The sequence below is a fragment of the Symphodus melops genome (assembly GCF_947650265.1).
Source record: "Symphodus melops genome assembly, chromosome: 2".
NCBI classification, from domain to species: Eukaryota; Metazoa; Chordata; class Actinopteri; order Labriformes; family Labridae; genus Symphodus; species Symphodus melops.
Window position 1 is genome coordinate 21774095 of NC_136692.1, and position 13860 is coordinate 21787954.

The following is a 13860-nucleotide window of genomic DNA, read 5'->3' on the forward strand; positions in this document are numbered from 1 at the left end:
GAGCTAATTTGCTAATGGAGGAGCAGTCGTCTCCTCCTCCAGAGTCTGCAGCTTGTTTGCTGTCGCAGATCTCTTTGATGTGATGCTTCCTAAAGATGATGTGGACGCGATCCTGGGGTGGTGACAGTGAAATAAAGGGTGCACTCAAGACTGAAATTAAATTAAAGTTCATCACTTTTTGACTCCCACATGCTCTGACACAAAGCAAGGTCAGGGTGTCTTGACCTCTGTAGGGTCTCTGATTGGCTACTGACTTGCAGTGTGACCTCATTGTGCTCTCGGCAGGGGTTCAATAAAAACTGTCCTCCCTCCGCCCTGCTTGGGCTTCCTCAGGGTGCTATCATTTACAGCAGGTCCCTAATCTGATTTATTGTCTCTCTGACCCTCCTCTGGACTCTCTGTGCCGTCACTGCAGTGTGACGCTGATGCCAACGCAAACACAGGGACTGACACTGAAGCAAGTGCACAGCTCATGAAAGTCGAAAACCCAGATGCGCTTCATAAATGTGATCAGTGACATCTTTCATTCTTATCCTCGGGGAATGATGAATTCAATATACTCACAAACACTAAAAAAAAGCCTTTGCTCATAAATCATTCTGTCCATCTTATTGTGTATCTTTGCTCATGAAAATACTCTGACTTTTGTCATGACTGATACTGATTTGAGATGCTACACCAATGACACCAAGACTCTTCAGAACACAACTTATTGTTGAAACAAAACTGAATCCTGGGACAATTTTAAAGAGCAAGTTTGAAGTTTTTGGGCATTTTTATGAAACAGAATAAGACCAGAGGTTTACTGTAGGGTTTTTTTTGTGGTTGTTGGGGGTTGGGTTGAGGTTTGGGTTGGATTTGTGGCGCTGGAAAAACTGGAATTAGGTGAAGATTTAAGATCAAATAGACCACTAGAAAATGAAACCTTTTCAATGGGCAAGTGTAGCCCATGCCTGTAAAATTACCTACACCATCAGTCTGAGTAGAACCCTCCTTATTCATACTCTTACATCGTACCAAACGTGTTTGTATCGCATCCATACACTTGATACTAGCAGATGTATTAAGGTAAAAGTCTCAAATTCTTTTCTAAGCCGGCACGTTATTCCCTGTCCATCTGCAAGTACTCATCCCCAACTCTACACGCAAACAAATACACACATACAGTATACACACCTACACAACATGCTTTGCAAGTTGAGGTTCAGGGCTAGACATTCCACCCTGCTCGACATTATTGACCTCAGCTGCTCTGCACTGACAGGCAGCAGACGAACACGAATCCCCGCCGTCTGGTCGTACCCCACCTATTGAAAGCATGCATTCAGATGAACAAACACTCTCACATATACCTCTGAGAGACCCTCCCTGTCCCTCATGTTTCCTTCAAAACAGTCTCATTACCTCCAACAGTATCAGGTCTTGTTCTCTCCTGTTTAATTTATTTATTTCATACTGATTAACGTCAATACCTACAGCCAATTCTTCCTGATAATGTGATCATTGGTGTCCGTGGTCTGATCTACCTGCCAATCGCAGCCTCCTCTCGTGCTCCCATTGTTTTGCCTTGAATTCCTTTGGAAGCCCTGCAGAGTGTGAGAGAGGATTGGCGATCAGAAAAAAAGCGGTATGAGCGGAGATATGTTGGTCCAAAAAAAGTCTTATCTCCTCAAATGTGAGGCCCTGATGTGGGCCTTTTGCTAGAAGAGGAATCTCCCTCTCGAGAGAAGAATGCTGGACCAAGGTCCAAAAAGGCCGGGTGTGGATTAAAAACAAGCTGCATAGAGGAGAGGTTCCGCCAGTAGGGGGAGTACGTTGTTATGATTGTCTAAGATGAGGGGGAGAGTGTTGTGTTTGTGTTGGTATGAAAATAGTCGGAGCATTTTAAGTAGGTCAAAGTCATCATTTTCCCCCCGATATGGTCCTCTGGGATAGATGTAATATACGGTAATATCACACTGCAGTAAAAAGACAGTTAAATGGCAATATTTCACTCACTTATCTCTATTTCTCTCTCCTTTACCTTAAATACACTCCAGAGGAGAAATATGTGACAATACAGCCGTACACCAGCCAGGGGAAGGATGAAGTCAGCTTTGAGAAAGGGGTCACCGTGGAGGTCATCCAAAAGAACCTCGAGGGCTGGTGGTTCATCAGGTGAGTAAAACCTGCTCAGGAAGAAAAAAGCATCAACACATAGCACTTCATGATGAGTGTTGTTGTTGTTTCTAATTTATAGCTTTACATCAGACTACCAGCTTTTTCAAAGTTGTATCACCTATCCTTGAAGTTGGCAAGAGCACACAAATATACAAATGGTAAAGAATGGGAGCCAAAAAAAAGTACAAGACTTCTGCTATTTCCCGAATGTCACAACTAATAAAGCCATATGTGCACTTGGCAGTGATGTGATTTGGTAGTTTTCTCCAACCACCGTCCATAATTATTTGCATACAACATTTAGCAAGGCATTAAAAGCTTTCAGATGGGGCCCCATTTGAGAGGTTTCTTACTGTCATTGCAAAATTTGCACATTTTGAAGCAATGCTGTGGTTTCAATTTTGTCAGTTGTTGGGGGCCCCCTACTGGCCTGGGGCCCCAAGCAGTTGTCTGCCTAGCCTATTGACTCAAAAAGTTCATAAAAAGGATCCATTATATGGTCCTACTTGTACTATTACAATATGTTATTACCCCTGATGTGTTTTCTATTGCCAGATTCTTGCAGCTACAATTCACATCCCCATTGGGTATGCATGAACTTAGAGAGGAGGGTGTCAAATGCTGTGCAGATGCAAAAGACCCTTCACATTTATGACATGTCATATAACTAAATAAATATCCGAGAAATAAAAATGGATTTGATTTATTCACTCACCTTACTGCGAAGCATAATGACTCATTTTAGAGCATGTTTTCCAAAATCCTCTAGGTGTACACCTGAGTCATGCTGCACTCAATGTGCCCTTTTACAGCGAAATCACCGGGTTTTATTTAGTCATTGGGACTCCTTGTGGTCACAGCTTGAGTCGTGACACAGGGGAAAAGAAATGATCCTCTCTCTTCTGAGCAGAAAATGGCCCACCTCGAGGCAAATGAGTCAGAGTTACTTTTAGAAACATTACCTATTGTTGCACACTGCTCTGTTAAATTAGTCATTTTTACAATAGGTAGAAATGTGGGGAGCAGTGTCTCTTTGCAAATATAATGCATTGTATTTACTTGCTTTTCAGCTGCATCATTAGAATTACAATAGTGTCTGCTTTTCAATATTTGTTATCTTACACGGTACATTTTATTGCATACTTGAGTCCAGAGGATATGGAAATGTTGTTGCATATTCATAAAGTGCCCCACCCACAAAAAATGACAGCCTGACTACATCAGCGCCCCATTAAAGGTGGATTTGTTTTGCACTTTGAGCTGAGGAGACTAGAATAGAAAAAGGAAAGAAATGTTCACCCCAAGGGAAAACAAAAAAAAGAAGAAAATTAACACTTAATTAAGTGCATTTCTCCTTTACTGGGAGATTTAGATTTACAGGTAATAATGGTTTTCTCTTTTTGGAGGAAAAAGTGCTTCAATTTAGCAGACAGTGTCACATTAATCTGGAGCATAGGCTAAATGCCCGGAAAATCACAAAGACAAGTAGCATATTATACTGAAAAGGAAAAATCTTGACCAAGAAAAGACAAATTGCCTTGTTCAGTCTATGACCTTAAATGACTCTACTTGAAGGTAATTTAAAGTAGTCTACTCGCTATACTTTGTCCCTCTTAAATGAGAAGGGTTCTTTGGGTGTTCTCTTCTTCTATAGTGATTCATGATTGCTATGCTGTGGTGTGAGATTAACAATAAAAAGGTTAATTTACAATGAAATGAATAGAAAATTCAGACTGAGAAAGTTTGTTTATTTTGGCAATACGTTAAATGTAATTCAATGACAGATTTCATCTTCCTTAGATTTTACTTCTTGCATTTTCATTTTAGTTTGTTATATTTTGCCCTTTGGATGGAGAGACATTCAATAACTTTTTCAATAATTACCGTAAAACTTCAAATAAAAGCCCATCCCAATTTTATGGCCAAATCCCTTTTAGCACCCTGGTGAAGCCGCAGGTTTTGACAAGTAACAGCATTTCTCAATTAGAGGCCCCTATGAATTCAGTGTTGAATAGTTAGTGGATCACATATTTGGAGAAAAAGCACAAAAATAACCTTCAACATTTGTCAAAGAGAAACAGAAAGATGCTGGTACATGTACCAACCACGCAGCAAGTTACCATACTGTCATAAAGAGCTCAAATTTGTGATTTTTAATTTATTTTGTTTAGCAGTTGCCTCACCCTGTGCAAAACTAATCTAACTGGTGTACATTGAAAACGTTAGATTCATTTTGTGGACTGAAGACAATAACAGCCCAGGTAATAAATGTAAGTTTTACGGTAACCAATATATATTTTGTTGTAGTCCTGGTTGGTACATTTACCTTTCTTCAAACTGCATGTCATGTAAATCTGAATTTGCAGAATGAGTGCAGACAAAAATGGAAAATTCATTCAGTCTGGTTTATGTCTCCTACCCTCAGATACTTAGGAAAAGAGGGCTGGGCCCCTGCCTCCTACTTGAAAAAGGTGAAAGAGGACTTCTCCCCTCGAAAGAAGAACTTGACAGGCCCGGTGGAGATCATCGGCAACATCATGGAGATCAGCAACCTGCTGCAGAAGAAGTCGGTCAGCGAGAAGGACATCCAGACGGACGGAGAAGCTGGCACCTCACCCGAGCGGCACATCTCAAAGAGTGAGATCAGCCTGCCCATGCCCTATAACTCTGAGATCAATGCAGAGACGGGCAGGAGGCTGAGCGCAGGACGGGACACCAACAGCCCGTGTCTGGGAATAGCTGCGAGTGCCGCACTCAGAGAAAGTAAAGCGAGAGGTGAGCCAGGGTCCCCAGCTGTTGCTAGAGTGGCGCCTCATCGAGTGGAAATTGGTGAGCATTTTTGGAGTTTTAGTGCATAATGAATTTTTCTGTGGCAGTGATTAAATCTGTAAATGCATAGACGTGTAAAAGAGAAGGGTTTGGAAACTTTGTACGAGACACTGAACCATGCTGCTTTCTTTCTGTGTAGGCTTCGATGCTATAGGTAAGCTGCTGGTTTATCTGATTGTGTTGGTGTACTCTAATCTCAGAATCTGACTCGATAACCTGTGTGGTTGTTTAATTTGGGATTTAAAATGTTAGGATTACCATTTCACTCACATACTAAGACTGTAACACTGCTACTGTATGTGTTTGCAAGCTTCTGCACATTACTGCGATACATTTGTGAATCATGCCTGAGCTTGTGATTGGACATGTTGAAAACAGAAGGAAACAAGTATTTTAGGAGATAAAATACTCGCACACAGCCAATTTTATTTCAGCAAACAATGATCTAACTTGTTCTCAGTGTGTTTGTTTGCAGGTTTGCTGATATGCTCATGATTAGGTTTATTTATCATTTCCTCTTTTGATTAACATGTGTTTGAGCAAACCTTAAGACTCTCAGTGCTAACAGTGTCTCTTTCCCTTTTGCAACATCAGCTGTGTGCACGTCCATGTTAAATAAACTTCTGCAGTGTCACAGCATACCAAAATATTTCAGAAATCTGAGAAGGTCATTTGATGCTGCATGTTGATTGGTATTTTCATTGCTAGTAATACAGTAACCTTCCTATTTTATTTCAAGTTATGTTCTGTAGTTTGAGAGCTTAATGGTTAAAAATAAAGGGCAGTGTGTTGTTTAATAAACCATATGATCCCTGACATGTGACTTAAAATTAAAATAATAATCCAAAATATTTTTTTACATGACAATTGTTTATAAACTTGCTATGTAAATATCACAGCAAAATTCAGATAAAATGTTTGGTTAAGAAAAAAAAGATGCACTTGATCCTGTTTTTAAAATGAGCTAACTACTTCTGTGAGAGTCGGACTATCAGTCAGTCCTCGAGATAATTTTTTTAGGCAGTACAGGAGTCTCCATATGCAGTAATGAGACATCAAAACAAGGGCTATGTCTGAAGCATTCTGACTTCCTGTGTGACCATATAGGTCTCTTTAAGGTAGAGAAGAAGGTTGCTCGGTCTTGTTGCTATGTGAAAAGGGAGTGACGCTGTCAGTCTGAAACCAAGAACATGACCACCACCCACTCTTTGAGTATTGGTAGAGGTATTTGTGTCTCCCTGAGCACAGGAATGAGGCACACATGTACACTTTTGTAAATGAATGAAATGTTTCTTTCTTTATCAGGCTCTCCAAATCTTAGACAAAAACCTCCCCCAAGAAGAGAAGCCAACCTTGTGAGTCATTTTCTTTCTTTCTTTTTTTTTTTTTACTTTACCTGCTAGGGACTATGTAAGCATCACAGAGTTATCCTTGATCACAGTGAAGAATGATTTAACAAGCTGCTGGTGGAAGCTGTAAATGATTTTTCATAGCAGTGCAAAAACAGTTAGCAAGAATAACAACTTAAAAGGAAAGGTTTGAAAGAGCTTCCGGTTGTTATAGCAACCATTGTATGGGCAAAGCATAGAGAAAAACACAAATTTCCGCATGTCTCGTAATTATCTGAAACACATTTTAATCCTGTACATTTTTTGCTGTTTGTTTGTTTTTTAACACATGCATCCATAAACCTACAGTACAGCTGTCTTTCGCATTACAGCCATTGTCACACTCACTTTCAAGTCAAGGCCAGATACAGTATAATGATGTCTAAAAATGCTGACATGTCTACTTCTTTTTCTGTGTAGGGATTCCAGTTACCTAAGCCACCAGAGCCCCCTGCTGTGGAAGCAGAGTATTACACTATCGCAGATTTCCAGTCCTCAATTTCAGATGGCATCAGTTTCCGTGGAGGACAAAAGGCTGATGTAAGAGGCCACATCTACATTGTTGTCACAGAGAAATAGACAGTCAGGGCTCGCTGAATATCAGTGTTGACTGAGTGCCACCAAGGTAGACTTGGACGCTGAGACAGTCGCGATGATATAGACAGAAAGGACTCTGCAGAGACTCAGTTAGAGAGGGATGATATCATTTAGAAACCCTCAAGGTAAAGTTATGGTGAACTGGGGGTTGTAGGCTTACTATTGTGCTGTTATTTTTTATGGATCTCCCTGCAAGAAGACTCTTAATGCAGATTCAAGGAGCACATATCTTAAAAAAATGTTGTCCTTAACCAATAGCTGACCTAATTGAGCACTCTCAAGCATCTCATTTGGACTGAGGTATTTTCACAGGATTAAGCTGCAAACCATCAAAAGCCATTGTTTTGATGCCTGAATTAAAGCAAACTGTGAGTATTTGACAAAACAAAACACAAATGTTTGCAGTTTGGGAAGGGAAGTGGTTCAGTTATAATCAAGGCTGCACTGATATCAGAATGTAGACCTGCTCACCCAATCTAAATAGAGTGTTTTTGTTGGACATAATAAAGTCTGTCTAAATATTAATTCATGTTTGTAAGAAAGCTAGTTGTACATATAAAAGTTAAAAGGATTAAAAATCAACATTTTATTTCAGCCCTATTCAGACTGCTGTTTCAAGCCACAATTTTTCCGCCTTTGTGACGTTTCACCTTTAATCTGAATGTTGCAGAGTCATAATGGGGGGACAGAGTCATCCCACCTCTGTACCGTCTTCTGAGGTAGTAAGAGAGGAGAAACAGAGGCGAGACAGTTCGAGCTGAGACAGCAAGGGAGTGTGTGGAGATCCTGTTTTGCCGTGCATTTTGCAATGCTCAACGGCAATGTGAATTCACAGACTGGGACGCTAATATTAAGCTATTGTGGAATCAATATGAATGTTTAAAAACTTAACACTAACAATACTAGGTTCGAAGGAGGATGAAGGCCATCTTCAACAAAGGAAATACTGTGTGTTTAGGAAATTCAACCAATTATGATTTGAAGTTAGTCTAAAATCCTACAGAAGGACAATTGCTCTTATTGATAGCATGTATCCTTTTTGTCTTGTTGTTTAGGTAATCGAGAAAAACCCTGGGGGCTGGTGGTATGTGCAGATTGGCGAGATGGAGGGTTGGGCCCCTTGCTCCTATATTGACAAGCGCAAAAAGCCAAACCTCAGTCGACGGACCAGCACTCTGACTCGGCCCAAAGTCCCACCCCCGGCACCTCCTGTCAAAAAGCAAAACTCTGAAGAAACTCCTACTCCAGCTGGCTCTGTTCCTAAAGTTGCAGAACCGCAGACCAGGCCTGTGTATGAGGAACCTGAATATGATGTCCCTGCCGTCGGCTGTGAAGGTGAATCAGATACCGATTCTCTGAAGGATGAGCGGTCCCTGGATGTAAAGGTCAGTAATGTGGTCAGTGACAAGTACCGCAGCTCTCCTCCATCCTGTAAGGCCTCTCCTCCTGTCTGCAAAGCATCTCCTGTCTTCACTCGCAGAAGAACTTCCTTCAGGTCCGTGGAGGAGGTTGGAAAAGAAGAATGCATCTATGAGAATGACGGCTTCAGATCAAGTAGTGGTGTTAAAGGCACCACTGCCAAAGGTGCCAGTGAGCCAAATTCCCCAAGGATTTACCATTCCTCCACAGTCCCACGCAAACCTTCTGGATCCTCGCCTTTAGCCGGCAGACCCATGAAGACCATGACTCCGGAGATGAACAGGAGAAGCCAGACTCTGGGCCGATGCATAGATATCAGCCTCAGGTCACAGGATAACAGCCCACATTCTTCATCAGATGAGTTGACCAGAGGACCCAAGAAAGTCCCTGCTTTCAGCCGGGATGTAGAGCAGAGAATAGGCCAGAGCCCCTCAACCAGACCCAAGCCATCCGTCAGACCTAAACCTCTTCTGACCAAATCAGAACCCCAGACTCCTGAAAGGATGGACATCGGCTCTCTGAGACGACAGCTAAGGCCTACAAGTCAGTTTCGACATGGCCTCAAACCTGGACGTGGGGAAGACTCTGAAACAGCCTCTGTAATTTCATCAGAGGATTCCATGTGCTCCCGCAGTACCGCAGATCTCTCTTCTGTGTACTCCAAAGGAAGCCGGGGTGACTTAGATGTGGAAGGCCCCAATCTCTACCGCTCCCTTGATGCCTACAAGAAGGTCCAGGACTCTGAGATAAGCTTTCCAGCCAGGGTGGAAGTCGAGGTCCTGGAGAAGCAGGAGAGTGGATGGTGGTACATCCGATCGGGATCCGAGGAAGGCTGGGCTCCCTCTTACTACTTGGAACCTGTGAGACAAGCAGCTGATGGAGGCCGATCAGATTCAGATGGACATGGTAGTGGTGGGAGTAAATCCAACAGCCTGGAGAAAAATGAGCAGCATGTTTTGGCTCTCAACAACATCAACATCCAAGGTCTGAATCAGCAGCATCAAGGCCTAAGAAGGAACACCCCCCCAATTCCTTCAAAGCCTCCTGGGGGCTTCCAGAAGCCATCTGGGATGGTAAATGGAGGTGTTCGCATGAGAAATGGGGTGCGCCAGGTAGCAGTACGTCCACAGTCTGTATTTGTGACCACCTCACAGCCAGCCAAGGATGCACACTACATGACAGGGTCCCTGAGGCGCAATGAATCACTGGGCAGAAGTGACAACTATGGATCTGGCTCTGCCACTCTTGGTGTGCGTAGAAACGCCTCCTTTAGTACCGTGCGGCCACACGTCGTTGTTGAAAGTCAGACGAGGCCCGTCGAGCGCTCCAGCCTTGGGTCGTCAGGGAGCACGTTCAGTACAAGCAATGTGCAGGACGCCCTTAGCAGAGTTAACCAACGCAATGGCATCCCCGTGTCCACAGTCCGACCCAAGCCCATAGAGAAGAGCCAGCTGATTCACAATAACCTCGGGAGGGATGTGTATGTGTCCATCGCTGACTACCGGGGCGATGAGGAAACTATGGGTTTCACAGAGGGCACCTGTCTGGAGGTTTTGGAGAGAAACCCCAATGGATGGTGGTACTGCCAGGTGCAGGACAGCCTGCTTCCCCGCAAGGGCTGGGTCCCATCCAATTACCTAGAGCGGAAAAAATAAACCCATCCTCACTCATCCTTTCCCCTTTCTTTTGATGTCTTCAAGGACATGGGTGGCATCATTTCTTAAGAATGTTACCTGCAATCTCCCAATAGCAATATGTCCTTGAAAATGTAAATTTTTAAAAGACTTTGTGTAAAAAATGAGAGATGTTTTAATCTGTTGCAGAAGAACACTTTTAGTGCTGGTTTACTAAATGTATACAAAGAGGAGAGTCAAGATTTGTAATATTTTGGCAGGAACGAGAGACAGAAATGTGGGATTGGTCACCCTTCAGTGAAAGTTTTTGCGGAGGACATTGCCTGTGAGATACACAAATGATATGAATGGGAACGATAACTTCTAAAAGAGGTTTGCACCGTGTAATGCCGAAGTTGAGCAGGGTAATGGCTGTGCTTATTCCTGCCCATTTTTGACTATGATGGCCGATAAGTGCCTTTTGTGTTTGTTCACCTGAATGGAGGTCCTAAATGGTGGATGGCAAAAACATGAAACAACCAAATCTTCTTCGAGTGCCATAGACCAATGAACACCACCGAGAGCATATCCACAAGTAACAAAGATCCCCAAAAGAACGTTGCTATGGAGTGCTCTAACTGGTCCAACAAAAATTTAGTCTCCAGAAGTCTAGTCTTCACCAGAAAATGTATTCATCTTAAGCCACACATCATCAAGCACACTAAATCCCCATGTTACTCACGTTATTTTACTTTCATTGTACATGTTTTAACGTCCTCTGTCAATGCAAGTCTTTCTTAGAGAATTATTTCTGCTCTCTTGTTTGAACGGACAGCCTTGAATTGGATTAAAGTAAAAACTCTTATCAAACTTTTTAAAAACCTGGTTAAATACACAGAAGAAGCCCATGTCTGACTAATTGGCATGCTTTTAGACCTTCAAGCTCCAAAAAAATTGGTCATATCTGTTTTGTTTTTTGCCCGGAATTCAAGATCTGAAAAAACCTGCAAAACTTGAAAAAGACAAAAAACAGGAAGATAATTTAGTTTCCTGGATAACGAAAAAGAAACAACCATTACCTTAAGATCTCACCTCATATGAAGTGGTTAATCTCCTTGAAAAATGGACAACAAACGGTTTACATGTACTCTACTGCTTTCAGGGACAATTAAATGATCTATAAATATGTATGTATTGTGTTTTGATGATGTAAAATTTAACCGCTGATGATTAGATATGTGAAAATACTGAAAATGCAATGAAATACTAGAATCCCAGGGACATATATGCAAAGCATTTAGCCCATAATGTGATCAAAACCAAAAAACAGTTCGTTGCGTGTGTTGTTACTACTTATTTATGACACAAGAAACATAATGATTTGAAGTTTATAACTTCTGAGCAGAAATCACATTTTCCTACCAGCAACTGGCAGCACTTGATACCTAATATAGATGTAAAGAACAAAGTCATGGAGCACTTTTACGTATTATAAGATTGGAATCATTTACCTCACAAACAACATTTCATCATGACATTTGAGATTCTTCTCATTTGCAGGAGTAAAATGGGAGAATTTGATATCCCAAGCTTGAATCCAAATTCAAAACGGCTGATGTTCAAGACTGCTGAAATGGTTTTCTAACGAAAGGTGGACACTCTTTGAGGCTGAACGCTAACTTTTTATGTTTCTGCTGGACAGTATCATAGTATTATACAAAAAACAGTACCTGCTAGATCGCAGATGTCTATTTTAGTCAGGCATATTTGTTTTTGTTTGTTGTTGTTCATTTGTTATCTTGTGATCACACCGTAGCGATAATGAGGAATGAAGTGGTTCTGTTTTGTGAATTAGTGCACTTTAAACCTGTTTTTATGGTGCATTAATGTAAAGGTGCAGTTAATACTCAGCATGTTATTTATTATTATTATTTTTTTATTATTATTTAAGGACTGACTTTTTTTCTAACGTCAGCTCACGTAATGTTAAAGTTTGAGTAGAATTGGAGAAACAGAGAACTCTTGTGGGCAGTAAAAGGTACTACAACTTCATTTTTATCTCAACAACAAGGCTTCCAAGCCATACTACCTCAGTGCAATAGAAAATGCACTGCTGGCCAGTGAGTCTCACAATTACAGTGTACAGAAAATTGATGAGTTTTTCCTTTTTAAAAAACAATTCTGAGTGCAGCTAAAAAAAAATTTGTAGCGCGTTTTTTTTTTATTGGGCACATTATTTGAAAAAAAAAAAAAGTATGCTGTGTTCTGCAACTTTAGCAAATCATGGGTGCTTCCTTCATCTTTATTGTGCTTTACATAATGCCTGATTTTATGTATATTTATTTTGAATAGTTTTGTGTCTTATGAAGGTTTGACAATCACATTTCCCCTGTTCAAATACACCGAAGCTTGATTCAGATTTACATTTGTAATTCATTAGGCTTCTTCACCTTAAATATGCAAAAAGTAGAGTCAATCTGAAGTAAGTAAGTATTTGAGAAGTGTTTGTCATTCATTTTCATAAAAGGAAAGTGATTTAAACCCACATAAGGACCAAAACTGTAGATTTTATTAGGCAACATGGCCGCTTCCCATCCAGACGAAGGCATTATGTAAATGTGTTGAATCACTTTAAATATTTTTTGCTCTAGCATATATTATTGTTTGATAGTGCTTTGTTTGATGTAGATGATTTCACTTGGCTGAAATAGCAAGGGAATGGTTCTGTGACAAGCATACATTTTGCTTTGTTGAATCCCCCCCCCCCTTCTTTCTTTTTTTTTTGCTTTGTGGTATTCTGAAAATGTACCTGCGAGGAATTGTGCAATAGATAAGAAACACATCAAGCTTCAACAAGGTCACACAAGGTCTGCAACAATTGTGTACAATGCCATTACATCTGTTGGGTGTAGATATTGTCAGTCAAACTGCCAGTCATCAGCTTTTACCATCATTATTTCGAAGCGTATCATTTTTTAAGGGCACATGTGAAAGGCCCTATAACTATCATAAAACTCATTTGACCAAAGCAGTTAGATGTGACATCTCATTATCTCCTGAAGTGATGGACTTTTATAATAACAAACATGAAGATCTGTTTTTCTCCTGGATAAGCAGTGGACAGAATGAATGAGCAGCATGGCAGAAACCCGCTGACCCATTCTGTATTGACATTAAAGCCACCTGGGGTCTTCTACACAGACGGTGAGTCATGGGCCCATGATCAGGGGCCTCAGTGGCCCTGCTCTGAGCTGTCACGTTCGTGCCTGAATGGAATTTCTATAGTTTCTCGTTTTAGTGTTGTTGTGTGTTTTTCTTATTCTTTCTTTTCCCTCTGGAGTATGTTCTCTCTGCACCTACGCAGATGTCTCTCTTGACATTTACTCCACCGTTGTCCCACTGAGTCAGACTTTTCCCTCAACAATCAGCACGGCAGAGGAGGCATTTGGAACCACCGGCAAAGAGACGTGGATTGGGAGAGTTTCAGCAGTAAACAAGACAGCTGATGGTGAATGCTCCTTCGGGCCATTTCAGTTCGATCCATCAACTTTCAGGTTGTACACCAAAAATAGAAAAACCCTTTATTTTCTTCCCCTTTTGCTGGGCCCCAGGCAGACCTCATCTATGAGATACAGGTGAAAATGTCACCGTGCTAAAGACTGAGCGAGTGAACAGACCAACACAGAGAATCTGTCATGTCCACAAACTCTATTGTAGTTAAAATATTTATCTAAAAATAGCCTGTTTTGCTTTTTTACCAGTAGTTAGATATGAATATTGATGCCTCTTTCATAATGAAAAATGTTGCTTACACTTAAACATGCTTTAAATCTAACTTAAAGACGTACAAGCAG

At 41.2% G+C, this 13860-nt stretch overlaps 1 protein-coding gene across 5 annotated transcripts in view; it reads left to right on the forward strand.

Annotated features, from left to right (window-relative positions):
- The window catches only part of sh3pxd2aa (SH3 and PX domains 2Aa), a 111018-nt gene extending 99828 nt beyond the window's left edge, over positions 1-11190 (forward strand). For 3 of the 5 annotated variants that reach the window (XM_079337760.1, XM_079337762.1, XM_079337761.1), the window contains 6 exons: positions 2040-2157; positions 4586-4989; positions 5129-5143; positions 6295-6344; positions 6798-6917; positions 8030-11190. In XM_079337760.1, the coding sequence (XP_079193886.1) occupies positions 2040-2157; positions 4586-4989; positions 5129-5143; positions 6295-6344; positions 6798-6917; positions 8030-10048 (2726 nt within the window). In that variant the 3' untranslated portion in view covers positions 10049-11190. The remainder of the gene's footprint in view (positions 1-2039; positions 2158-4585; positions 4990-5128; positions 5144-6294; positions 6345-6797; positions 6918-8029) is intronic. The other 2 variants (XM_079337764.1, XM_079337763.1) reach the window with 1 other exon arrangement.
- The last annotated feature ends 2670 nt before the right edge of the window (positions 11191-13860 follow it).